Genomic DNA, 26,146 nt, shown 5'->3' on the forward strand with positions numbered 1-26,146 from the left:
TTAGTGTTTTGTGTACACAGGAGTTTGTGGTACGTTGATCGGTATTTAAATGTTAGTGTTTTGTGTACACAGGAGTTTCTGATACGTTGATCGGTATTTAAATGTTAGTGTTTTGTGTACACAGGAGTTTCTGATACGTTGATCGGTATTTAAATGTTAGTGTTTTGTGTACACAGGAGTTTCTGATACGTTGATCGGTATTTAAACGTTAGTGTTTTGTGTACACAGGAGTTTGTGGTACGTTGATCGGTATTTAAATGTTAGTGTTTTGTGTACACAGGAGTTTGTGGTACGTTGATCAGTATTTAAATGTTAGTGTTTTGTGTACACAGGAGTTTCTGATACGTTGATCGGTATTTAAATGTTAGTGTTTTGTGTACACAGGAGTTTCTGATACGTTGATCGGTATTTAAATGTTAGTGTTTTGTGTACACAGGAGTTTCTGATACGTTGATCGGTATTTAAATGTTAGTGTTTTGTGTACACAGGAGTTTCTGATACGTTGATCGGTATTTAAACGTTAGTGTTTTGTGTACACAGGAGTTTCTGATACGTTGATCGGTATTTAAACGTTAGTGTTTTGTGTACACAGGAGCTTCTGATACGTTGATCAGTATTTAAATGTAAGTGTTTTGTATACACAGGAGTTTGTGATACGTTGATCAGTATTATAATGTTAGTGTTTTGTGTACACAGGAGTTTCTGATACGTTGATCGGTATTTAAATGTTAGTGTTCTGTGTATACAGGAGCTTCTGATGAGGGTGATATACAGAGAGTGTGTGAAGCAGCCTCTATCCTACTGAGACACCAGGGGACCAACATACACCAACACGCTAGCTCTGTTAACATTATACTAACATCGGCTAAGGTAGGTTTTGGGCTAAAACACAGTCTTTACAATCCATGACCTCTTTCGTTTACGGTTACCCAAATGGTTTGAATGATTTTGTCAGAGTTATATAACTGACCTAGTCAATCTTCTTTTGAAAATTTATCATCCCGTGTAATTTGTGTTCCTCTACGATCCTATGTAATTTGTGTTCCTCTACGATCCTGTGTAATTTGTGTTCCTCTACGATCCTGTGTAATTTCTGCTCCTCTACGATCCTGTGTAATTTCTGCTCCTCTACGATTCTCTGTAATTTCTGCTCCTCTACGATCCTGTGTAATTTCTGTTCCTCTACGATTCTCTGTAATTTGTGTTCCTCTACGATCCTGTGTAATTTGTGTTCCTCTACGATCCTGTGTAATTTGTGTTTCTCTACGATCCTGTGTAATTTGTGTTCCTCTACGATCCTGTGTAATTTGTGTTCCTCTACGATCCTGTGTAATTTGTGTTCCTCTACGATCCTGTGTAATTTGTGTTCCTCTACGATCCTGTGTAATTTCTGTTCCTCTACGATCCTGTGTAATTTGTGTTCCTCTACGATCCTGTGTAATTTGTGTTCCTCTACAATCCTGTTTCTCTACGATCCTGTGTAATTTCTGTTCCTCTACGATCCTGTGTAATTTGTGTTCCTCTACGATCCTGTGTAATTTGTGTTCCTCTATGATCCTGTGTAATTTGTGTTCCTCTACGATCCTCTGTAATTTGTGTTCCTCTACGATCCTGTGTAATTTGTGTTCCTCTACGATCCTCTGTAATTTGTGTTCCTCTACTATCCTGTGTAATTTGTGTTCCTCTACGATCCTGTGTAATTTATGTTCCTCTACGATAATTTAAATGTTACCTGCTTAGAATTTTTTTTCTTTTTTTTTCAGACTAAGTTTCCTTCTGTTATAAATAAACAGTGGTGGTCAGATTTTCTCTATCTGGTGTCACTGGTCAGCTGAAGAACTGGATGAAAGAGGTAATTTCATCATCGGTAACTGATCAGCTGAGGGACAGTTAAAATGGACATCTCATAACTGGTCAGGAAATGGAAAATGTCAAAGTGGACAAAGTCAGAGTGGGCAAAATCAGAACGGGCATCTCAAGGAATGCTGCTGGTCAGAAAATTGATTGGGTGAAAGTGGTCATTTCATCATCATTTAAGAGTCAGCAAATGGATATCGTTAACGTGGACAAAATAAAAGTGGACATCTCAGGAATAGCTGCTGGTCAGCTATTCAATGAGTTATTCATATTTTAGCTGTGGGACACCATCAAAGTGGATGCTGAACATCTTGAGATTGGCCGCTGACCGCTGTCTGGCCACTGATAACAGTTCTAAAGGCAAGGTCAGAATGGACGTGTTGTGGTCTGTAATTGGTCACCAGCAGGAGAATTACAGCAAACATTTATCCTGGTAGTTGCTTGTGTTTGGAATACAGTTTAAGCAGATTGCTGTCAAGTTCTGATGTCGGTGACCAGCAGTCCCTTAAAATAACCCAATCTCTCATGTCATCGGTCAATGTATTCAATTATGAGTTTCATAGCACATATAACCTTGATCAGACATTGGCTCGCATTGATATTAGACGTACACCCATAAACTGAAATTTCCTTGCCCATGGTAATTGATTGCGATTGTGAATATGCAGGAGTTACTGGAGAAACCTTTGTAACGTAAACTAACTTATCGTTGTTCATCAGATATGAAAATCCATGGCAGATTTGTGAAACATTAATACCTTAATAAACTAGGGGTCTCTGTACAAGATATTACGGTTGTTTGTTTGGTAGGTTTATCACCCCATGGACAGCCAGGGTCATTTTGAGGCTGGGTCTCCTTGTAGTAGTTGGTAGCTACCTCACTGAACAGCTCACGGGAGGCCTTAGGCATGCTATCCAGAGCAATTAGGGTAAAGTTTCTTGCCAAAGGACACAACCACCACAACAATAAACCTGCCCATTTCTCAGCTTCATGAAGAAATACAAAATGACTCGGGTAGCAAGCGTCGAACTGTGCACCTCCGCGGTTAAGTCAGGATATTATTTACTTATGATTTTAGCTATTTGCTCTAAAGACATATCTAATTTGCTTTCTGCTGAATATTGACAGATTTTAAAAGTGTCTTACCAAAGTACAAGGTATACTTCACATTCAGTCCTGGTGTAATGTATTGTTTTATATCACATCTCGAGAATAAAACAAATGTAATATCAAATGTCCAGCTTTTTAATTGTATTTCTCTGATACGACATAACCCAGAGCATTGCCATAGTGCATCTCCAGTACCTTCTGAAATGTGATTGGTATCCTGTATATATTTGTAACAACTGACAAGTTATTTGTGTATCAGAACTATCTTCTAGAAAATATCTATAACTATAATCGAACACCATTTAAATGTTTATCACAATCTGTTCAGTTTGACCAGAGTTTCCATTTATAAAATAAAGACAGACCTGGTTAATATTGTATATTTTCATTTCTGCCGAATCTTGACAGATCTAGAACTTGAACTAGAAAAATGCTTGAAATGTTACATTTAATAAGCATACTGTGTGGGTATTGCTAAAGCAATAGATGTTCCCTATCAGCCCCAGCTAAAATTAGTAAGTGACCTTGACCTTGACCTAAAATCATTGAAACTCAAATTTGTCAGCAATATTATGGTCCTTTATCATTGTGTGAAGTTTGATCAAAATCTGTCTGAGAATGAAGCCGCTACAGTGCTGACAAATATTTTTGTTACATATGTACAAGACAGAGGGGGAGAAACCCTATAGTCCCCATGCTGTCACCGGAGACTAAAAATAGCCAAACTGGTTTGTTGACAAACAAGTAAAAAATTCCATTCCTGTGATCAGTAGTTTGTTCTCCAGTAACTTGCATGTAGATACAAAATGATATTTTATGGATGGTACTCCCAAACTCTAACACTGACAGGTCAGCAAGGCCCCTCCCCCTCCAGTGGGACCCCAATACATTGTGGGGATTGTATAGGTGTCTAAATGGAATGTCAGTTATTAGTCATATGACATGTAAACATCAAAAACAACAAAACATTGTCCAGAGGCACTAAAGTTTATTATCACAGCTAGCAGTAACATGTATATATAGAAAACTTAATTGGTTTAAAGCTTATTTGGATAAATCATAGCTTACCAGTCAGTCTTTAGTTTTAACAGGGTATAATAATTTAGTTCATTTTGGTTTCAACAGTTAAGGGGCTAATTAAACAAAACATTTAATTAAACTCTGAACAAGCTCAAGCAGGTAAACTATGATTTTCCTTCTTAAAGCAAACAAGTATAAGTAATTAATTTGACATAAGATTCAATTGATATTCAAGTGATCTTGCAGCTATGAAAAGAATTCCTATACAACTTGTATCTGTGGCTTCAATGAATACCACACTTCATGTACCATATTGATCATACGACAAGCCCAGGGGTCAACAAATAGTCAGGGGATTGGTTTACTGAAGGACGATGGAATTACATTTATTGTTCAATTTGACTGAACTGATCTTTATGTGGGTGGGATTATTGCTGGACATGGGCTTATTGCTGGGTTTTGGCTTATTGCTAGGTATTGGCTTATTGCTGGGCATGGGCTTATTGCCTGATTAATACAGTATCATGAGCAGCAGTAACAGTTAAATGATATAGATTATATATAGATACCCAACAAAAGCTGTACCTTATCTGACGAATTCATCATCACACTAAGATCGTGTAAAAATATTGGGGGGTACCAAATAAAGGCCATACTGTAGATAAATTTTAGATTATCAAATTTTAAAATGAACAAATTTACAACTGTAACATCTCTATCAGTGTTTTAACAAAACATGTTTATCATCTTCACTATAATACTCCGACTAAAATAATAATATTGAGCAGCTCCAATATCTATTATGTGAAATGTGATATAGAAAAATTAAATCAAGTAAAGATTGACTGATTATAAACAACACGTTTGTAAATTATTGGAAAAACTATTTATAGCACAAGAATATGTACCTTACTTGGCCTAAGAAGCACACAGTGTACCTACAGAAACGCAACAGGATCTCCACTTAATAAAACCATTGTCAGAAATATGTTTCTGTATAAAATCAGAGAAAAATCTATGCAGAAAGACCATGTATTGACAAGTTGGCCTATCAGTTAAGTAAGCAATCCTTTCTTTTATTGACTTTAATGGGCGATACAGGCCCTCTGGACCTCTTGTTGACTTTAATCACAGGATTTGATGTTCTATATGAGTATACCTGGTGTACTAAAATAAAACACCAGGAGTGAAATGGATGCTGACCAAAAATTTATAGTATACAGGATATATATATATATATATGGGTCAAAGAAAATTTAACAAGCCTCATTGTCCACACTGTTTGAATTACTTCTTTGTCCCATATATATATCCTTATTGTTAGAATGTTAAACTCCAATGCTAAATTACACCTATCGTAGCATAGCTGATTCAATTACAGTACATCATACCATATCGTAAACTTTATTCTATTTTATTTTTATCATCTCTTTGCACTATTTTCGAACGTGGTGTCAATAGGACCATGATAAAGATCAAACATTCTAAACAGTCAATCAAGTAAATTACCATCTCGGACACTACATATGTCGGTGATAGTATGTCCGCTTCACATTGGTCATTAGTCTGATGAAGGTGACAGTGTAGTCATCGAAACGTCATACTCTTAAATATCATCTTGGTTGTGTTATTATATAACTTCTATCATATTTACATCACCAACCAGAAGAAAATGTTTCAGATCACCCATGGTGTTCCATTTATAGGGAAGAGTGTGGTTATCGGGTCAAGTGGGGTACTTGTATTAGTATGGCAACAAATTGTCCACAAAGTCAGTGAAAAATGATTACAAAAACTTGGTTAGGATCTATTAATGCATTGTACTTATATATTATATATCTATATAGAGAGAAGACATCAAAGCAAGCATTGATTGATATATTATTTGTATCCCAAATTTTAAGAAAATTTATAAAAATATAAAGAGAGGCACACAATTCATCTGCATAGTACAAGTTGTACAACCCGTACAATATTTTGGCATTTCAATCATGATCAAAGAAATTTAAACTAGACAAAGATTTTAGCATTAATACAATTATAGTTCTTGCCTGGAAATCTTCGACTTTGTTTAAAGCCTCATCAAAACAATTTTGTAAAGGTACTTCAAACTACATTGATACAAAATAGGAAAGAAAGTGAAATATCCTTAATCCATTGTAGTGTAATATATATGTTGGTGTTGTATTTTCCAGGTTTCAGCAATGTACATGTATAATGCTTGCGATTCAAAATTATCCCATTTATACGTACAAAAAAAGTTTGAAATATAAACTGATTTTTGATTCATAATATTTAAATTTTGTACAACATCTCAGGTAAAAAGAATCTTGGGTTAAACTAATCAACCAATATGATATAAGATTTTTATCAGACTGGTAAAACATCAGAAACCTTCAGATTAGGGTTCAACTTGATCCTGGCTTTGAAATATTTCAAAAGAATAATTTGAATCTACTGCCTTAATATATAAATGTATACACAACATAATAAATAATTTGTACTAGAAATGAATGAATCATAAAATTAGAATAATATCCTGAATACATACGTAGCACTATACGTGGAAAACATGGATGAAAAAAGCAAGTTTCATCAATGATATGGCACAATTTAAAGTGAATAAATAAGTAAGCAAATCTTCTTTTTTTTTCTAAAGGTAAATGCTACCTTGAAATAATTAATCGTAATGTGTTAGTTATCTCCCTTGAGAACAAACATGTAAGCTGTTCCAAATTGTGGTCAAGAGTATAGATAGTTTTATGAACTTTTGACAAAAGAAACTCCAAGATCAACATTAAAAGATTTAAAACGCCCAACAACATGTCAAAGCAAACTTTACATAAACTTTTGATCCAGCACTTCATTAGCAGCGAGGAATTCCCCGCTTGATTTTGGCGACACATATATATAGTTTCAATTCATTCACAGGAAAGAATTGAAACTCATTTAATAGTAAGCTTAAAGGCACAAATATACTACACAAGACATGTACAATGAAATAGAATCATCATCTGTGGCCGAGGCCTAACATTAAAAAATACATTAAAAACCACACCGACACATCAGTAATTCCAGCTGTATAAACATTAATGTTGATGATTAATATGTTTAAAAAATTCTGTGTTTAAAACTTACCGAAATCATATTTTTATGAAGCGATTAAAAATATTTTGTCAATGATGGAGCTCAAACTAACAACCTCTTGCTTACACACCCTACCAGTTGGGTAGAGGAAAATTCTCACTAGCTGAAGATAGGACAACCTAGAATCCCCAATATCTAAGTTCCTGAAGACAACCACAACTCAAGTTCTTTAGCTCTATGGAGGCCTCTCAATCTCCAAAGCTTACACTTACAGATGTCCTGATTGTGCTCGGGCCTCGTGACCTCTTCCTTCCTGAGCACTAACACTAGGTTAAAGGGAAATTCCCCATCAGACAAGACTCTTTATCTTTTACACAACTCCCTCCTTTATAAAGTCTTCACCCCTGAAGACATCCACGACCCAGGTTATATAACTAGGCTCCAAGGTAGCCTCTCGATCTACTATTACTCACACTTGGAGTGGTCAGTGACATAAAGCAAAGGAGTAGCAACGAAAAATATCCTGCATGTGCTCGAGTGTCGTGATCTCTTGCTCTCTAAACATGCATAAAATGGAAATTCTTGCTTGTCAGAGGTCATATGGCGATTTAATTTCTACAAAACTCCCCTCCTTTACAATGTCTTCACCCAGAAGACAACCACAAACTAGGTTCTTTAGCCCCAAGGAACACTTTGAGTGGTCAATGGCACCAAATCTGTAATAGGGAGGAGTAATGAAAAACTTTCTTGCCAATCTTCAATGGCTTGAACTAATACCCTCAAGATTGGCTAGAACTAATACCCTCAAGATTGGCTAGAACTAATACCCTCAAGATTGGCTTGAACTAATACCCTCAAGATTGGCTAGAACTAATACCCTCAAGATTGGCTAGAACTAATACCCTCAAGATTGGCTAGAACTAATACCCTCAAGATTGGCTTGAACTTATACCCTCAAGATTGGCTTGAACTAATACCCTCAAGATTGACTTGAACTAATTTGGCTTGAACTAATAACCTGCTTGAACTAATAACCTATCTCCATGCAGATGCTTACTCATTGTACTGTATATACATGTAGCTGTTAATTTTCACGGGGTCAATATTCTGTGGGTAATTATTGACCGTGAATAGGCCAAAATCACCTGTGAAAAATACCAACCAGGTACATGTACAACAGCTTTTATTGGCAGAGACTCGCTATATTATTCATCTGTCTCAAATTTATAACAACATTTTATTGAAATCTGACCATGTCAATAACCATTGGGGCATCTTAGATCAACCTTAAAACTCTTGTTGGAAATCTGATCATCATAAAAGAGAAGAAAATTCTAGCAGAAAATTATTGCGATTCATTAAGAAATGATTACACCATAGGCTATATATACATGTAGCTATTGTTCACAATCTCAACCTTCAATCAACCAATTTCAGCAAATAACGCCAGATATAAAAATACATTTGTATTTTGTATGATTTTACACACTATAGTAATTACTTTAGACATGCACAAAAACAATATATGTCGCTGTGGTAAAAATAAAACCCTATTAAAGCAAAAGCTTGTTATCAAGCGTGTAAAGTAATTTATCTCGTAACTAGTGACATAACATGCATTTAATAATTGATGTCTAAGACTCGTTTCATAAATATTAAATGAAATGGAAATTCATGTTTTGGTCCACGGCTGAGGTACTAAATAAATTATGGAATTTAAAAGATACAAAATGTAGTATGCATTAGTTATTGATGGTAAATGATGTAGTTACTTAAGGTACACCGGGGGGACAACAGAGCTTATTTGACATAAAACCGCAGAGCTGCAAAACCTAGCCATTGGACTATGCAGCTAAAGTGTATATAAATAAACCGTCACAATACATATTCAAAACTCTTTACACAATTTTGCAAAAAGCATTGTATATTCTTGGTAATATATAAAATAAAAAAAAAAAATCAAACATGTATTAGAACAGTTAGAGCAAAAACACCTTAAGATGTGTTTTGTTACTATATATTAACAATATTTATTAACAATCAACTTTCCAAAACCAAATATTTTCTAAGCTCAGGTTTTAAATAAAATCTGATGTATATATTATCTTCTCTGGTTAAAATTGGTCAACAAGATACACAACAGTGCATTGACATTTATTAATACATTAACTGTAGATATCAGAATCAAATGTACCAATGACTTCACGCAATATTCAAACCATTGTATAAATACCCTTCAAGGCAGAAACCAAGACCAGTCTTAAAGGTACGATGATTGGCCTTTTATAGAGAGGTTGCTATAGAAATAAGAGGTAAATATTAGGTATTAAAGACATGGTAGATATAAAATATGAGGTTAGTTTGAAGAAATGATCTATAGACAGGTGGTCTGTATAGACAAGTGGTCTGTATAAACAGATTGTCTGTATAGACAGGTGATAGTTTAACACAGGTGGTCTGTATAGACAGGTGGTAGTAGTAGATATTTTGTAGTTATAGACAGGTGGTCTTTATAGACAAGTGGTAGTTATATAGAGTTGGTAGCTATAGACGGGTGGTAGTTATAGACAGGTGGTAGTTATAGACAGGTGGAAGATATAGACAGGTGGAAGATATAGACAGGTGGTCTTTATAGACAAGTGGTAGTTATATAGAGTTGGTAGCTGTAGACGGGTGGTAGTTATAGACAGGTGGTAGTTATAGACAGGTGTTAGTTATAGACAGTTGGATGATATGAATAGGTGATAGTTACAGAGAGTTGGTAGCTATAGACAGGTGGTAGTTATAGATGAGTGGTATTAATAGAGAAGTGGTAGTTATAGACAGGTGGTAGTTATTGACAGGTGGTCTTTATAGAGAGTTGGTAGCTGTAGACAGGTGGTAGATATAGTAGTTGTTATAGACAGTTGGTTGTTATAGACAGGTGGTAGTTATAGACAGGTGGTCTTTATAAAGAGTTGGTAGCTGTAGACAGGTGGTTGTTATAGACAGGTGGTAGATATAGACAGGTGGTTGTTATAGACAGGTGGTTGTTATAGACAGGTGGATGTTATATACAGGTGGTTGTTATAGACAGGTGGTTGTTATAGACAGGTGGATGTTATATACAGGTGGTTGTTATAGACAGGCGGTTGTTATAGACAGGTGGTCTGTAGGGTAATTCATAGAACATATTAAGATATCTTTCTTTCATTTAGAAAAAAACAGCCTTGTGATCAAGACTCATCAGAAGAATTGATGAAAAAGAAGTACTTATTTGACAATACCAGTTATCAAGTAAACTAGTATCAAACACTGGTTTACATAATATTTATTAAGGATTATGTCTAAGTGAAAACCAAGACTATATGTTGTCCATCTGACCAGAACTAGTAAAAATTAGCTCTCTGTATAACAGTGCCCTGACAACTCCAGGGACTTTCTGCGTCAGGTTCCCTAACATAGATTGTCTGTTCGCCACGGGTGGGGTTCTCCGTCAAATCCAAGGGATCACCGTTTTGGTCCACCAGTATGAAATTGGAAATATCCTCTGCAGCCAACTGAAAGAAAAATGACAAATTATTAGGACTAAAGATAGAGGATATCTCTACCCAATATAATGTACCGTATATAACCATATAAGGGCACCCCTACCTTTTTTCCAAGAAAAAAACCTTTGACTGAGTGTCAAATTGGTGTTAAAAAGTAATAATCTATGTGAAAATGTTTTGCTACTTTTGTGTTCAATTTTCTTGAGCAAAATTAGTCACTGGACAGAAGTCTTTGCCAAATTGTCTAAGCATTCACAATTTTACAGGAATGTTCCACTGAGATTAAATCTAAATAAATGATCATGAAGAGGTATCTTCATCTGGAACATTTTCATATGGAATATTTTACCATTTCCACAGCCTTGGGTATTCTGCTTTAAGGTATAGTCTGTTTCATAAAACTTCAGAATAAAAAAACCTTAATAATTAAGGGCCACAGTCAATTACCCACGCCCTGTGCCCTTATTAGGACAAATATGGTATTGTATATTAAATTCATAGTTACATAAATTAACTGTCATATGGATTTAACTGACTGTAAGAAATACACATTATCAAACACAAAATTAACTTTAGTTATAGCTTATTAAACATACAACACCAACTAATATCATTAATGCTAATATTGAAAACAAAAATTCAGCAGAATGATATATCTTGCTGGCCTTTCTCTAAAATGACCAAGTTCCAAAATACACATAAATATTGAGGACAAACTTTTGATTGAGAACCTGTTTTGAGTATCTTAAATAAGTGTACATTGCATATTGAAGATAAGTATACAAACTTGATATTGAATCTTTTGCAAAATGAAAAAAGTTTAATCCAAAACAATTTTATGTGTTTCGACCCAAAATTGGATCAAATATTCAAACCAACATTTAGTCTGAATTTCAGAATTGCAATCTTCCTAATATAATCTATGTACCAAAATTGGTTTTTCTTATAAATTCTGAGAAAATATGCTTAACCCAACATCTTAACAAAGATGTGCGTGCTAAAGACCACCTTAATATTCTATCTGCTCCTTTGTCACAGCAAAACAAAAATATTTGCTGGACGTTGATCACACTTTTATTTTTTCAGCAAGCAGACAGTCTAAAAAGATCATTATTACAACTAACTGGGAAAACTGACCTTTTCTGAAAGTTCCTTATCAATAACCACTTCCCATGAGTTCAGGATGTGTTCTCCTTCTAGCTTGATGTTGAAGAGTTCTCTATCTGAAGTCACGACACGGACCAGCGCCCCACAGTTGTCGGACTTCTTCACTTCCGGTGATACATACTCCATCTGTATTATCCTCAGTGCAGCCTGACTCTCCTCCTCATCATCATTAGCTATGGAGATATCTTCAGCCTCCGGGTCCGAAAACATATCCTGTGAATAAATGGTGAGAATTATTATTGAAGAAAACAAATTTAAAAACATGTTTTTGTGAATCTTTTAACTAATATTCCTGCTTTGGGAAAGTGTGAAACAAAAGCAAAACAAAATAAAACAATATAAAATGAAACATTGAAAAAAGAAAGAAAAAATGTAAGACTGTATATAGGCCAAAGTGTTTCATTTGCATTGGTTTAAAAATAACAGAGGAAAGAATAATTCTATTGCAATATTCACTCAGTTGTTTAAATATAAAATAACTCTATTTGGATAATATGCTTAGTCTATGATTTATAGGCATGCAAATCACGTAGTGTACTTGTACACACTCGATGAAAAAATCATTTGACAGAGGTGATGTAAGCAACTCCTTTTATGGTAGGAAAGCCAGGTGTGTATCTAACAGTGAAAAGTGAGAGTTTTGGGGATAATCTGCTGCTAGGCCTTTCTGATCTCTCAGCTTATTTGAACGTTGCTTGGAGATGTACAACGTCAACAATGCATTACATGTACATTGTATACATATAGACTATTATTATCTTACCAATTCATCAATCTGTGACCTGGAATTCTCACTGTGACGTGACATCTCCTCTAATAACTCGGCTGTAAAAGAAAAAAGAAATTGTAGCATTGAATATACATGTATTGATTTTTTCAACTGTATAATAATAGTATTGACATATCTGTATAAACAATGCTTGACTTAAAAAAAAAATTAGTAGACAGTCTATCTAAAATCATATTAAAGTTTTATAACTCATCCCCGATTTTAAATTTCTTTGCCTGCAAATTGTAGGAGAAAATGGACACCTCACCAAAATCTAGTCCTGATCACATAGATATACCCTCAACCCCTCACCAAAATCTAGTCCTAGTCACATAGATATACCCTCAACCCCTCACCAAAATCTAGTCCTGATCACATAAATATACCCTCAACCCCCTCACCAAAATCTAATCCTGATCAAACAGATATACCCTCGACCCCCTCACCAAAATCTAGTCCTGATCACATAGATATACCCTCAACCCCTCACCAAAATCTAGTCCTGATCACATATATAGATATACCCTCACCAAAATCTAGTCCTGATCACATAGATATACCCTCACCCTCACCAAAATCTAGTCCTGATCACATAGATATACCCTCAACCCCTCACCAAAATCTAGTCCTGATCACATAGATATACCCTCAACCCCCTCACCAAAATCTAGTCCTGATCACATAGATATACCCTCAACCCCTCACCAAAATCTAGTCCTGATCACATAGATATACCCTCAATCCCCTCACCAAAATCTAGTCCTGATCACATAGATATACCCTCAACCCCTCACCAAAATCTAGTCCTGATCACATAGATATACCCTCAACCCCCTCACCAAAATCTAGTCCTGATCACATAGATATACCCTCAACCCCCTCACCAAAATCTAGTCCTGATCACATAGATATACCCTCAACCCCCTCACCAAAATCTAGTCCTGATCACAATAATTACCCTCACCCCCTCACCAAAATCTAGTCCTGATCACATAGATATCCCTCACCCCCTACAAAATTTTCTTTATACCTCATTACCACAACCCTAAGGAGTCCCCATGACCCATACAAAATATTCTTTACTATATGTCACCCTGCAAAAGTGTTTCTTACTTCCACCATGTAGATAGTGATTTCTTTTACTTGACCCATTACCTAATGATTTCTTACTGTCACCCATGTAGACTAAGTGATTTCTTTTACTATGCACCCATTAGACTAAGTGATTTCTTTTACTGTGGCACCCATGTAGACTAAGTGATTTCTTTTACTGTGGCACCCATGTAGACTAAGTGATTTCCTTTACTGTCACCATGTAGACTAAGTGATTTCTTTTACTATGGCACCCATGTAGACTAAGTGATTTCCTTTACTGTCACCCATGTAGACTAAGTGATTTCTTTTACTATGTCACCCATGTAGACTAAGTGATTTCTTTTACTATGTCACCCATGTAGACTAAGTGATTTCCTTTACTGTCACCCATGTAGACTAAGTGATTTCCTTTACTATGTCACCCATGTAGACTAAGTGATTTCTTTTACTATGTCACCCATGTAGACTAAGTGATTTCCTTTACTCTGTCACCCATGTAGACTAAGTGATTTCTTTACTATATCACCCATGTAGACTAAGTGATTTCTTTTACTGTCACCCATGTAGACTAAGTGATTTCTTTTACTGTCACCCATGTAGACTAAGTGATTTCCTTTACTATGTCACCCATGTAGACTAAGTGATTTCTTTTACTGTCACCCATGTAGACTAAGTGATTTCCTTTACTGTCACCCATGTAGACTAAGTGATTTCTTTTACTATGGCACCCATGTAGACTAAGTGATTTCTTTTACTATATCACCCATGTAGACTAAGTGATTTCTTTTACTGTCACCCATGTAGACTAAGTGATTTCTTTTACTATGGCACCCATGTAGACTAAGTGATTTCCTTTACTGTCACCCATGTAGACTAAGTGATTTCTTTTACTATATCACCCATGTAGACTAAGTGATTTCCTTTACTGTCACCCATGTAGACTAAGTGATTTCTTTTACTGTCACCCACATAGACTAAGTGATTTCTTTACTGTCATCCATGTAGACTAAGTGATTTCTTTACTGTCATCCATGTAGACTAAGTGATTTCTTTTACTGTCACCCAAGTAGACTAAGTGATTTCCTTTACTGTCACCCATGTAGACTAAGTGATTTCTTTTACTGTGGCACCTATGTAGACTAAGTGATTTCTTTTACTATGTCACCCATGTAGACTAAGTGATTTCTTTTACTATGTCACCCATGTAGACGAAGTGATTTCTTTTACTGTCACCCATGTAGACTAAGTGATTTCCTTTCTATGTCACCCATGTAGACTAAGTGATTTCTTTTACTATGTCACCCATGTAGACTAAGTGATTTCCTTTACTGTCACCCATGTAGACTAAGTGATTTCTTTTACTATGTCACCCATGTAGACTAAGTGATTTCTTTTACTGTCACCCATGTAGACTAAGTGATTTCCTTTACTGTGGCACCCATGTAGACTAAGTGATTTCCTTTACTGTCACCCATGTAGACTAAGTGATTTCTTTTACTATGTCACCCATGTAGACTAAGTGATTTCCTTTTATGTCACCCATGTAGACTAAGTGATTTCTTTTACTGTCACCCATGTAGACTAAGTGATTTCTTTTACTATGTCACCCATGTAGACTAAGTGATTTCCTTTACTGTCACCCATGTAGACTAAGTGATTTCCTTTACTGTCACCCATGTAGACTAAGTGATTTCTTTTACTATGGCACCCATGTAGACTAAGTGATTTCTTTTACTATGTCACCCATGTAGACTAAGTGATTTCTTTACTGTCACCCATGTAGACTAAGTGATTTCCTTTACTGTCACCCATGTAGACTAAGTGATTTCCTTTACTGTCACCCATGTAGACTAAGTGATTTCTTTACTGTCACCCATGTAGACTAAGTGATTTCTTTTACCGTGGCACCCATGTAGACTAAGTGATTTCTTTTACTATGTCACCCATGTAGACTAAGTGATTTCTTTTACTGTGTCACCCATGTAGACTAAGTGATTTCTTTTACTGTCACCCATGTAGACTAAGTGATTTCTTTTACTGTCACCCATGTAGACTAAGTGATTTCCTTTACTGTCACCCATGTAGACTAAGTGATTTCTTTACTGTCACCCATGTAGACTAAGTGATTTCTTTTACTATGTCACCCATGTAGACTAAGTGATTTCTTTTACTATGGCACCCATGTAGACTAAGTGATTTCTTTACTGTCACCCATGTAGACTAAGTGATTTCTTTACTGTCACCCATGTAGACTAAGTGATTTCCTTTACTGTCACCCATGTAGACTTTACTGTCACCCATGTAGACTAAGTGATTTCCTTTACTGTCACCCATGTAGACTAAGTGATTTCTTTTACTATGTCACCCATGTAGACTAAGTGATTTCCTTTACTGTCACCCATGTAGACTAGTGATTTCCTTTACTGTCACCCATGTAGACTAAGTGATTTCCTTTACTGTCACCCATGTAGACTAAGTGATTTCTTTTACTATCACCCATGTAGACTAAGTGATTTCTTTTACTGTGGCACCCAAGTAGACTAAGTGATTTCTTTTACTATGTCACCCATGTAGACTAAGTGATTTCCTTTACTGTCACCCATGTAGACTAAGTGATTTCCTTTACTGTCACCCATGTAGACTAAGTGATTTCTTTTACTGTCACCCATGTAGACTAAGTGATTTCTTTTACTATGTCACCCATGTAGACTAAGTGATTTCTTTTACTGTGTCACCCATGTAGACTAAGTGATTTCTTTTACTGTCACCCATGTAGACTAAGTGATTTCTTTTACTGTCACCCATGTAGACTAAGTGATTTCTTTTACTGTCACCCATGTAGACTAAGTGATTTCTTTTACTGTGTCACCCATGTAGACTAAGTGATTTCTTTTACTGTGGCACCCATGTAGACTAAGTGATTTCCTTTACTGTCACCCATGTAGACTAAGTGATTTCTTTTACTATGTCACCCATGTAGACTAAGTGATTTCCTTTACTGTCACCCATGTAGACTAAGTGATTTCTTTTACTGTCACCCATGTAGACTAAGTGATTTCTTTTACTGTCACCCATGTAGACTAAGTGATTTCTTTTACTATGTCACCCATGTAGACTAAGTGATTTCTTTTACTATGTCACCCATGTAGACTAAGTGATTTCCTTTACTGTCACCCATGTAGACTAAGTGATTTCTTTTACTGTGGCACCCATGTAGACTAAGTGATTTCCTTTACTGTCACCCATGTAGACTAAGTGATTTCTTTTACTATACACTGCATGTCACTCATATACAGACTAAATTATTTCTTTTACTATATGTCACCGATGTAGACTAAGTGATTTCTTTAACAATGTCACTCACACACAAATTAAGTGATTATTTTAGTAGGTGGGGGTATGTCTATAAGATTGTGCTTATTTACTTGTTGGATATTGTCTCATATGGCAAATATTGCAAGGACACTAAACCATCATTCCCTATTACCTATGTACAATAAGGTTAATGCAGTATTTGGGCAACTTATTAACTTCCAAATCAGATCTAAACTTACCAATCTTGTTTTCGTTTTCCCTGTTTTGTTGTTCCAGCTTGGAGCTGGACTTGCCTGCCGATGACGTTCCACTACTCTTTGGGGGTGTATTACCAGTTCTCCAGGAAGGAGGTGAGGTCATTTGTTGCTGGGGAGTGAAATATGGCTTGACTTCCCGAGGATTTGGAGATCTGTACTGAATGGAACGATTGCTGGGGCTCAGAAGTCTGGCGGTCAGTTTTTCTCTTGTTTGGACTCAAGTCTAGACGAAGCTGCTTCTTCTTGTGCTTGTCAACTGGGGGAGAACTGAGAGGAGTCAAGGTCATCGGTGAGATTGGCGAACAAGATTTTGTAGGAGATGGACTTAAATCACTGGATTCCACTGGAACCCTCCTGATTTCAATATCAGCAGGCTGAGACCGTGCTGTCTTAGTCTTAGTGATAGCTCCCTGTCTTTTTGTCTGTTATAACCAATTGAGTAAAATTTGGCATTGTTTGTTGGAGCAAAACATTCTTTTGTCCAAGAACTTGGTGATCTTCTCCAGTGGGAGTATATTCAGCAGGGACCTTAGGAACAACTTTTTCATTGCTACCATGAACATTGACTTTGACCTTTGCCTTTATTTGGAGATTCTGGAGTTTCTTCGTCGCCAGAACAAAACAAATCATCCATAGGGATAGAAGAGTTTTCATTTTGGATTAAAGCTATCGATGCCATCAAGGCTTCCAAATCTGGCATGACATTTAGTGGAGGATTTTGACAGTAAGGAACCCCTGAAGGCGAAGTGTCCTTTGGAAAAGATAAAATTTCTTTTAAACTTCCTTCTTCTTCAGAAAAGCGGCTTCTTTCTGTGGAACTTTTCCGGGAATCCCATAATCTTTGTTCCTCACTGGATTCACTTCCTTCTTTTAGAGAATTTCCTCCAGAAGACAATTCCTGACCTGTGATAGTCGGTATGTCCTCCAGGGAGAAGAGAACTGTTGGCAAGTTCGAGTTGATGTTGTGACTTGGCTGGTTTTCACCGAGAAGGGTTCCAAAGTTGGGTATATCATTAGGATCTGTCTCTTGGAACTGTGTCCCCTCCATTTCTTCCCTTTCCTGTTCTGTAGGATATCCATAACTGGTTTGTAGTTGTTCAGAGGTCCTGTTGATTACCTCCCCTGATGTTTCCTTCATATTTTGCCTTAAGGCTTCATCATGCATCTGGTGTACCACATCAGGAATAGATGCACGTCCTTGCGTACCGTGATCTTGCATTGCATTTTCCAGTAACATCTCTAGATCAGGAATATTGACAAAGCCTCTGTCAAAAACACTGAGAGTTTTCTCTATATCGTCCTCGCCTGAATCTGACTCTTTATCTGGCTCTGGTTTATAGTGCTCAAGAAGATTCTTAAATTTCTGTTCGAAATTTTCTGTAGATACATCACTATCATCAACATACCGTCGTAAAAATACAAATGGATCTGTCTCGATGTACTTGGCTGGAGAAGGAGGTCCCATCACTCCAAGGACTGTTACATCTCGGAGAATTGGGAACATTGCCTCAGGGAGAATATTTGGAGGATCACATGGAGTAACCCTTCCGACGGATGTCAGAATTTCATTGCCAGCCATGCAGGAACCTTGAGGTGATTCAGTCGAGTTTGGTGTCATGGTACCAGCACATGGCAAAACATTGCTTGGCTGATACTGATCTTTGAACTTCTCGATGAGCGCTTTATCCAAATCATCAGAAATGTTGATATTGGTGTTGAGGGGAGATTCCAGCACTGAAACAAAAGTTTCTGGGGTTCCTGCAACACAAACAAAACCTGTTATGTACCAATGCACCTCTAAAACAAAAGAGTTCCACATTAAGAAAATTAATTTGAATAAAAATTTGAACTGAAACCCTGTAAATGTTAATGTGTGTGTATATTCAATTCATAACTGTACATTTTTCTTATAAATATTAGATTTCTTGATTGAGTGAATGCTAATTCTTTTTTCACTAATTGATGAACTATCTAGATCTCCATTATCTTTATACATTGACAAAGGTGTTTTGCAACTGATCACCAACTGTTCTAGATAAATTAACAAAGTGAAACCTGACTTTACTGACATTGTAGGGGACTGAGTCAATGTGCCGGATACAACAGCATGTCAGTTAAGTCATTGTCAGCAATGTCAATGGAGCGTATCGCTGTTCTTTGGATATTGGTCTGATGAAACAGGATTTCTTTGAAGTCAGTGGTCAGTAAATCAGGTTTCAATGTATTTTAAAAGATCATGAATGCATAAAAATGTGTTCATATATGAAAGGATTCACTTGCATATAAAAGAAATAGCATTTCCCCATTATCGTTATCATAATATTCTGTATAGATTCTGGTGAGTTTCTTCAAAATGATGTAGAATATAATATTCATTAAAGTACCTGTGAGTAACTTAAAGGCCTCGTGTTGTAATAATTTGCTGGCCGAAGGACGGACCTTTGGATCTTTCTTCAAGGCATGCTCTACTAAGTTGTACACATCTCGGCTTACATTGGCAGGAAGGTCTTTCAGAGGCGGTTCTCGCTCCACAATCTGTCGGCCATACACTGATGATTATTTTCCTATCTTTTTTATCACATGGTTGTTAATTTTTTTTTTTTTTGCAGAGAGACACACGCTTTTTTTAACTTAACCTAGATGTATGAACTACTAATGAATCTTTTTTTACTGCTGAAAATGCTGAAAAAATCTGATTATTCTAGAAGAAAATGCAGGAAAAAATATTTTTTATATTAAGAGTCTGACAAAATGAGGTCTATAAAAGGTCTTTTCTGACAATTGAAATATTTAACATACACTATCGCCCTACTACAAAATGAAAGGAATTCGCAAATGTGTTATCAATCATGTAAAATATGAGTACCTTTTAAAGAAATACAGTATTTTATCAATATTTCAATCAAGGACCATAGCCATCGTCCAATGACTGCTCAAATTAACAAAACAACTTACGATGAAATTGAGAGTAGCGACGCCTTCATATCGCCTGACCCACGGGGGCCAACCACTCAACATGTGGATGAGGGTGCAGACTGCTGCCCACACATCTGACCTTGCTCCATGACCTTGACCCTGGGCTTTTTCCGGACTGAAGCTAGTTGGAGTTCCAACAGGACTGGCCTCTCTTAAGACATGTTCCAAGCGGCGTGCTACTCCAAAATCTGATACGACTACTTGTGTAGTGTCCTTTCGTAGGAGTATGTTGTCGGCTGAAAGTGAAGATCAAATATATACTTTTATATATAGAAAAATTGACATAAATCTGAATTTAAAAAAGAAATTGAAACTTAAAAACTAATTGCAATGTATCTTTCGAGGTAGTTTGTCTCATTTGGCCCTCCCTTCTACTGGAAATGTTACCTTTAGACATGTCTGATGTTTTAGATCAAATCTAATTAGAAGTACAAATACAAATCATGACAGTACCTTTGATGTCCTCGTGAATGATAGATCTTCTCTCCAGGTAAACCAGAACCTGAAGGATCTGCTGTAGATAGTTCAATGCAGTCCAGTGACTCAGTCGATGTCCTGTCTCCTTCTGAAGATTGATAGTTTCGGTAAGACACCCTCCTGAAAACAAAGCCAACTATTTATACAAAATTGGTCCTCCTTTACCCAAAAGCTTCAGACCAAATATGGACAAAACTCCTTTCATTCCTACATAAGATGAAGTATCAAAAATAATTTCTATTTCCCCTATTGGTCCCCGTCCCTCAGGCCCCAAGGGGACCAGACCCATCGTCTATACAAAACTGATTTCCCTTCACCCAAGGATGCTTAAGACCAAATATGGACCGAATCCTTTCTTTCATACAGAAGAAGGATTTTAACCAATTTGGTGCTTATTTTCCCTGTTTTCCCTGTTTCCACCATTAATACAAAACTGGTTCTTCTTCAACCAAGGATGCTTTGCACTAAGTTTGGTTCAAATCCCCTCAGTGATTCATGACTCGTATTATAAAATTGATGGACTACACGGACTTTGCCACAAAATAAGCTCAACAGTCCTTTGGACCAGATGAGCTAATACTGTATAGTATTGGTGAGATTATTGACCTGAAGGCAAGTTTTTTTTTATGATGATTAGCATTCTAATATATCAGATTTCACTGTATAAACTGAATATCTTAATAATACAGTAATGCCTGCCAAATGAGTACCAGGTATGTGCTCTGTAGACTAGAATCTTACCATCAATAAACTCCTCAAATATGTAGATGTTGTGTCCATGACGGATTGCCCCATAAAGTTGGACAATATTTTGGTGCGAAAGATCGCTCCAGATATCAAGTTCACGTTCCTCAAACTTGAGAATGTGTATCTGAAAACAGAGGGAAATTCAAAAATTTGAAAACTCAATTAAAACTTAAAATGTTTCGCTGATAATACTTCTGAATGTAAATTCAATGCATTTTTTCACACTTGCATTTTTCTTTTACAACAGATTTCCTACATTGTAATATACAGTGATGAAGTAAAAGACACTTAACCTTGTGGAACATCTGGTCTTAATTATCCTTGATTTTCAAGGGTCTCCATGTGAATAAGCCGAATCATTATTTTACTCTTTTTTTCACTTTTGACTGAGAATCAGAGTTTTGTCTGCTTTTTCCTATTTTCCCATTTTTGTATACTTGTTAGTATTTTTGCAATTTTTTATTGGTCTGAATTAAGAGATTTTTATGATAATAATAGGATATCCTGCGACATAAATACATGAAATTTAATATGTAACATATAAAATAAACTAACCTTCTTGATACAGAATTTAAAGTCTGTGTTGTAGTCCTGTGCCAGGTGACATTTGCCAGACATTCCAGTTCCTAAATGTGTCAGGCGGATCCACTGAAAATTTTTCTGATATCGTGTCCGGAAAATGGAAAATTTCTCCTGATAGAAAAAAGTGAAATTGATGAATTTGTAATTGTGTTTTGTAATTTTGTGTTACATATTGAATACTGCACGGAGGAGTGGGATGTTGTTAACCTTGTATGGCCTTGTTGAGTGGCGAGGGCACTACTCCATCACGAGACACTACTGTGAGGCAATAGACTTTCCTCTCAACAAGGTGCTAGTCAACACAGTTTATAGTCAATAGATTGTTTTCTTGAAAGTACATTTTATATAAATAAATCAAACAAGAAGAATACCTTATTTTCTGTGAGAACGACCCCTTCCTCTCGTAAATGTTTCTTCTCAGCTGTTTTGTTTCTCCCGTAATCCTCTTTAACCTTCTTCCAATGCCGTGCTACATATCTCAAATGATCCTTAGGTGCATAAACAACTTCTCCGATCCCCGGGTATCCCATTGGTCTCATCTGGACCGATGTCAACTGGTCGCCGGCATTTTCCGGAGGAAAAAAATTTAGAGGAAGACTACTTGTTCGATCATCTCCGTAAACTTTCTCTGCATTAAGAGACGTATATTGAGCATTTTCAACAAGACTTTCAAGCTTTTCTTCCGGTGACGGTAAAGACCTTGTAGAGAAAACCTCTGACTTCGTAGTGCTGAAGGACACTTTACGATCTGGACGCAAAGGTTTTGGAAGTGCCTCAACATCTTGTTCAAAAACCGTTTTACCGTCTTCAGTTTTTTTAACCAGTGGAGCTGATTTTGACTGATTTGAATAAGGAGATCTGTTTTCCTCAGTAAAAGACAACCTTGATGGACGATTTTGACGAATACCTGGTCTTTGATAAATGATTTCTCCTGTTTCTGTCCTTCTAGCAAGTGGCTCTGATCGGGATCCAGTTGGTCGACCAGTTATCGTGTTTTCTGAAATACTTTCTAAGTTTGGTTGGAATATGACACTGGTTCTGGATGTACGTGGCGGTCTTGATAATGGCAACCCCCCAGTGCTACTCCCAAGAGAACTCAGACTTGATAAAGGAATACTTGTCAAGCTGAAATAATCATCCCCCTCATCCACTGGCATATCTAGACCCACATCCTCTGAGCCACGAGAAAATCGAGCAAGATATTTCTTCAATTTTGGCCAAAGTTCCTTGCCACGCCGAGATATTTTCTCTGGGTGTTTCTTGAATTTGTGCTTGATTTTTTGACAGATTGGTAACGGACAAATTGGTTCTGTTTCAGTGATTTGACATTCCATACATAACTGCAAATGTTTGGAGACCAAACAGAATGCTCGCTGGCACATGTCACAAGAGTTGTAGTCACTTGGGCAATTACCAAAATGGCTGATGAGGGAAAATAGGAAAGCACAGATGCTGCAATCTGAAATGACATCACTTCCTCCAATTTTTCGTGAATTCAAGCACGCCACCAAACATTTACCTATTTCCTTCATAATATCAGGTGGTATGTCCTAAGGGAAAAAAAACAAAATTCATTTAAAAAAACTTTTTTTCGAAATTCTTTTAAATGAGATATCTTATTGATCACTTTGTTGATTTTCTAACCTCGGAGGTTTATTTTTAGGACATCTCTTGTTTTTTTTCCTGGGACATATGACAACTTAACACACAAAAGAATTAATGTTACAATGCAGAGAACAAAAAAATTCAGGACAATAACTAAAAAAAATTGAATGTAATGTTGTCTTCATCAATTAAATTTATAATATAAAGTTGACTCATCAATGTAACCCTTGAATATAAAGTGTCTTAATCGTTCTAAGTCTTGAAACAAATCAGCCAATACAATTATCACCTTACCTCCTTCAATGCAGCTAGCATGTTGAAAGTTTTCATTTTCTTCTCTTCCTCAGAATCATCCTTTTTACGAGACTTGTGGTTGGGTAGAGGAGCCATAGTGTCAGACGGGCTCTCAGCACTAGACGTCTCATTGTTGTTTTCTTCCGGAGGATGTTCCTTTATGTGAAAAATATATTGATCAATATCATTTTAAAAAATTTCAAGAATTTTCTAGCTTGATATATTTTATAATTTCTTGTCTCACTTCTAAATCCTTAAATAAATTTTAGTAAAAAAAAAAAAAAAAAAAATAGAAGTGAAAAGAACATTGAACTTTGACCTACTTAGCTTTATCACACATGACCTTAATATAAACATCAGAAAAATATTAATTCAATTAACCATTTTTTTCATAACATGCCACCAGTTTATCACAGGGTTGGACCTTTCTGAAATTCAGTACATTCCTGTCATTTGACCTTTATTGTAGGTGAAGGTAATTTATTTAAGGACACTCCGCCCATGGTAGTGTACAATAAAATAATACTAGCCAAATAGTGTAACGATGAGTCTTTCAGAGGACTGAAGACGATTGCCAACTAGTCCACACTTCGGAAAATGAATAATACCGTAAACATCTAAGAATTTATTGCCAGGTGAGCTAAAACTGTCAAAAACAATTTACCTGTTCATCAATGTCTTTTTCATCTTCAAAGTTCCTTGTGTTTTCTTTGTCACCTCCTTTGTTTCCATTTCCATCTTTTGAAGATTTCTAAATTGGAAACAAGATTTCAATGTGTAAAAGAACAATGTTTAATTGTCCAAAAAAGTATAAAGCACCAATTCTTTCTTATTTTTGTTTGAGAATCATCCAATGATTTGCTTTATCTATCACTTACTGAAATAACCAAAACAGATCATGTCTGCATGCCCACAACACCTGACCATACAATGTAAAAGCAGGCCCGAGTTTTCAGCATCCCTCAACGTACTCAACGTAAACCTTTCCATAGTAAAGCAGTATTTAGATTTAACAAACAAATCTTTTTTCTTAAATTCTGAAATGCTTTCTAACAGAAAGTTTTAAGCTAAGGAATATTCTTAAGTTGTAATGTATGGAATATTAATGAAGGGGCCAGACTGACTAAATCAGGATTTCTAAAACGTAGCTTACTGACACAAGCAAACTAACTGTTGGTGACTAATAAACACAGGTTTCCTGACTATATGACTAAGTTATCCTAACTGAAGGTGACTAAGTTAGACATGGTAGAATGATCACTCACTTGATTACCCCAATTACCCTGGTGTCCATTTCCATGGCGACCACTTCCAGAATCGGTTGGTTGCTTTTTCAAGTTATCTCCCTTGTATCGAACACCTTGTGAGGTCCAGTGTCCACTAGGGGGCAATACAGAGCAATGTCTGTGCAACTGTCTTCCATTTGTCCAAGGAAGTTTCTCAATAGCTACAACCATGCGCAGAAACTTCTTATTGGTTGTTATTCCAGGTGGAATAATCCGATTGGCTGGTTTATCCAATGTTTTGGAATCCAACATTTCCAGACACAGGACTTTAAGCTGCTTCACTTTCTTCTTCATATTCCTTCTTTCTCTAGACTGCACTTCAAGCCCTATAAGACAGTATCAACAAAATGCCATTTTTATATCTTGTGTATGTTTTCAGTGTCTGAAAGTAACTCTGAATTCTCCATAGACAATAGGTCTACAGAAAACTGAATTTCCATAGCCCAAGTAATTTTTCCATAGACCCATTTTTTACAACATGCTTTTTAGTAGCAGAGTGATAGTCGTTAAATTTTATTTCTTAGACCGTTTCGTGCTCAAGCTCAACCGCAGTCGCTTCCTTTAACACTTTGGTGAATGTGTCACCCATATTGTCAAAGCCTGGCTCAAAATCCTGTTTTGCTACCGCATGGGCATTTCTGAACTTGTTCCTCAGATTTTGTAATTGAGCTAAGCTGAGCTGTCTCATTGCTGTGACTCCCTCTGACTTATTTGGCTCTCGTTTGTTTAAGAATGCCTTCTCGGCATCTTTATGGCTTATACTTTTCTCATGGGCCTTGACACTATCTAATTTAAAGTTATTTGTGCCATCAACCCATATCTGGGACAGCGAGTTTCCCGTACCATGCTTATTTTTCTTTTCACAACAGTACCTACATTTCATCACGTTGTCCTCGACCTCGTAACATAACCAGTCTCTTCAAATAAGCCAGTGGCGTTGAAAAGTCCTTTCTCTGGTGTTGTCGTCATAT

The 26,146-nt window shown here is 36.3% G+C and overlaps 4 protein-coding genes across 5 annotated transcripts in view; 1 reads left to right on the forward strand and 3 right to left on the reverse strand.

The window, feature by feature from the left end:
- LOC117343235 (testis-expressed protein 10 homolog) overlaps positions 1-4,201 on the forward strand; it is a 30,167-nt gene extending 25,966 nt beyond the window's left edge. For both annotated transcript variants that reach the window (XM_033905572.1, XM_033905573.1), the window contains exons 14-15: positions 749-870; positions 1,764-4,201. The gene's annotated coding sequence lies outside the window, so the exon portion shown is untranslated. The remainder of the gene's footprint in view (positions 1-748; positions 871-1,763) is intronic.
- Positions 971-2,767, reverse strand: LOC117343363 (involucrin-like). The gene is made up of 3 exons (XM_033905705.1): positions 2,740-2,767; positions 2,187-2,244; positions 971-1,433 (listed from the first exon to the last, which is right to left on the reverse strand). The coding sequence occupies exons 1-3, from the start codon at positions 2,765-2,767 to the stop codon at positions 971-973; spliced, it is 549 nt and encodes a 182-aa protein (XP_033761596.1).
- Positions 4,202-10,136: 5,935 nt separating the features above from the next.
- Positions 10,137-17,341, reverse strand: LOC117343855. Its single transcript, XM_033906393.1, has 4 exons — positions 17,191-17,341; positions 12,536-12,597; positions 11,743-11,985; positions 10,137-10,614 (listed from the first exon to the last, which is right to left on the reverse strand). Exons 1-4 carry the CDS (start codon positions 17,309-17,311, stop codon positions 10,444-10,446), a joined length of 597 nt encoding a protein of 198 aa, XP_033762284.1. The 5' UTR covers positions 17,312-17,341; the 3' UTR covers positions 10,137-10,443.
- A 391-nt stretch (positions 17,342-17,732) lies between these two features.
- Positions 17,733-26,146, reverse strand: part of LOC117343854 — a 37,121-nt gene continuing 28,707 nt past the window's right edge. Inside the window, exons 6-15 of the mRNA XM_033906392.1 lie at positions 25,155-25,501; positions 24,554-24,640; positions 23,890-24,045; positions 22,362-23,540; positions 21,964-22,101; positions 21,403-21,532; positions 20,638-20,781; positions 20,164-20,420; positions 19,593-19,743; positions 17,733-18,966 (exon numbers count right to left, since the gene is read on the reverse strand). Coding sequence (XP_033762283.1) covers positions 17,759-18,966; positions 19,593-19,743; positions 20,164-20,420; positions 20,638-20,781; positions 21,403-21,532; positions 21,964-22,101; positions 22,362-23,540; positions 23,890-24,045; positions 24,554-24,640; positions 25,155-25,501 — 3,797 coding nt within the window. The 3' untranslated portion in view covers positions 17,733-17,758. The remainder of the gene's footprint in view (positions 18,967-19,592; positions 19,744-20,163; positions 20,421-20,637; positions 20,782-21,402; positions 21,533-21,963; positions 22,102-22,361; positions 23,541-23,889; positions 24,046-24,553; positions 24,641-25,154; positions 25,502-26,146) is intronic.

This window comes from Pecten maximus, chromosome 15 (assembly GCF_902652985.1).
Source record: "Pecten maximus chromosome 15, xPecMax1.1, whole genome shotgun sequence".
In the NCBI taxonomy this organism is placed as follows: Eukaryota; Metazoa; Mollusca; class Bivalvia; order Pectinida; family Pectinidae; genus Pecten; species Pecten maximus.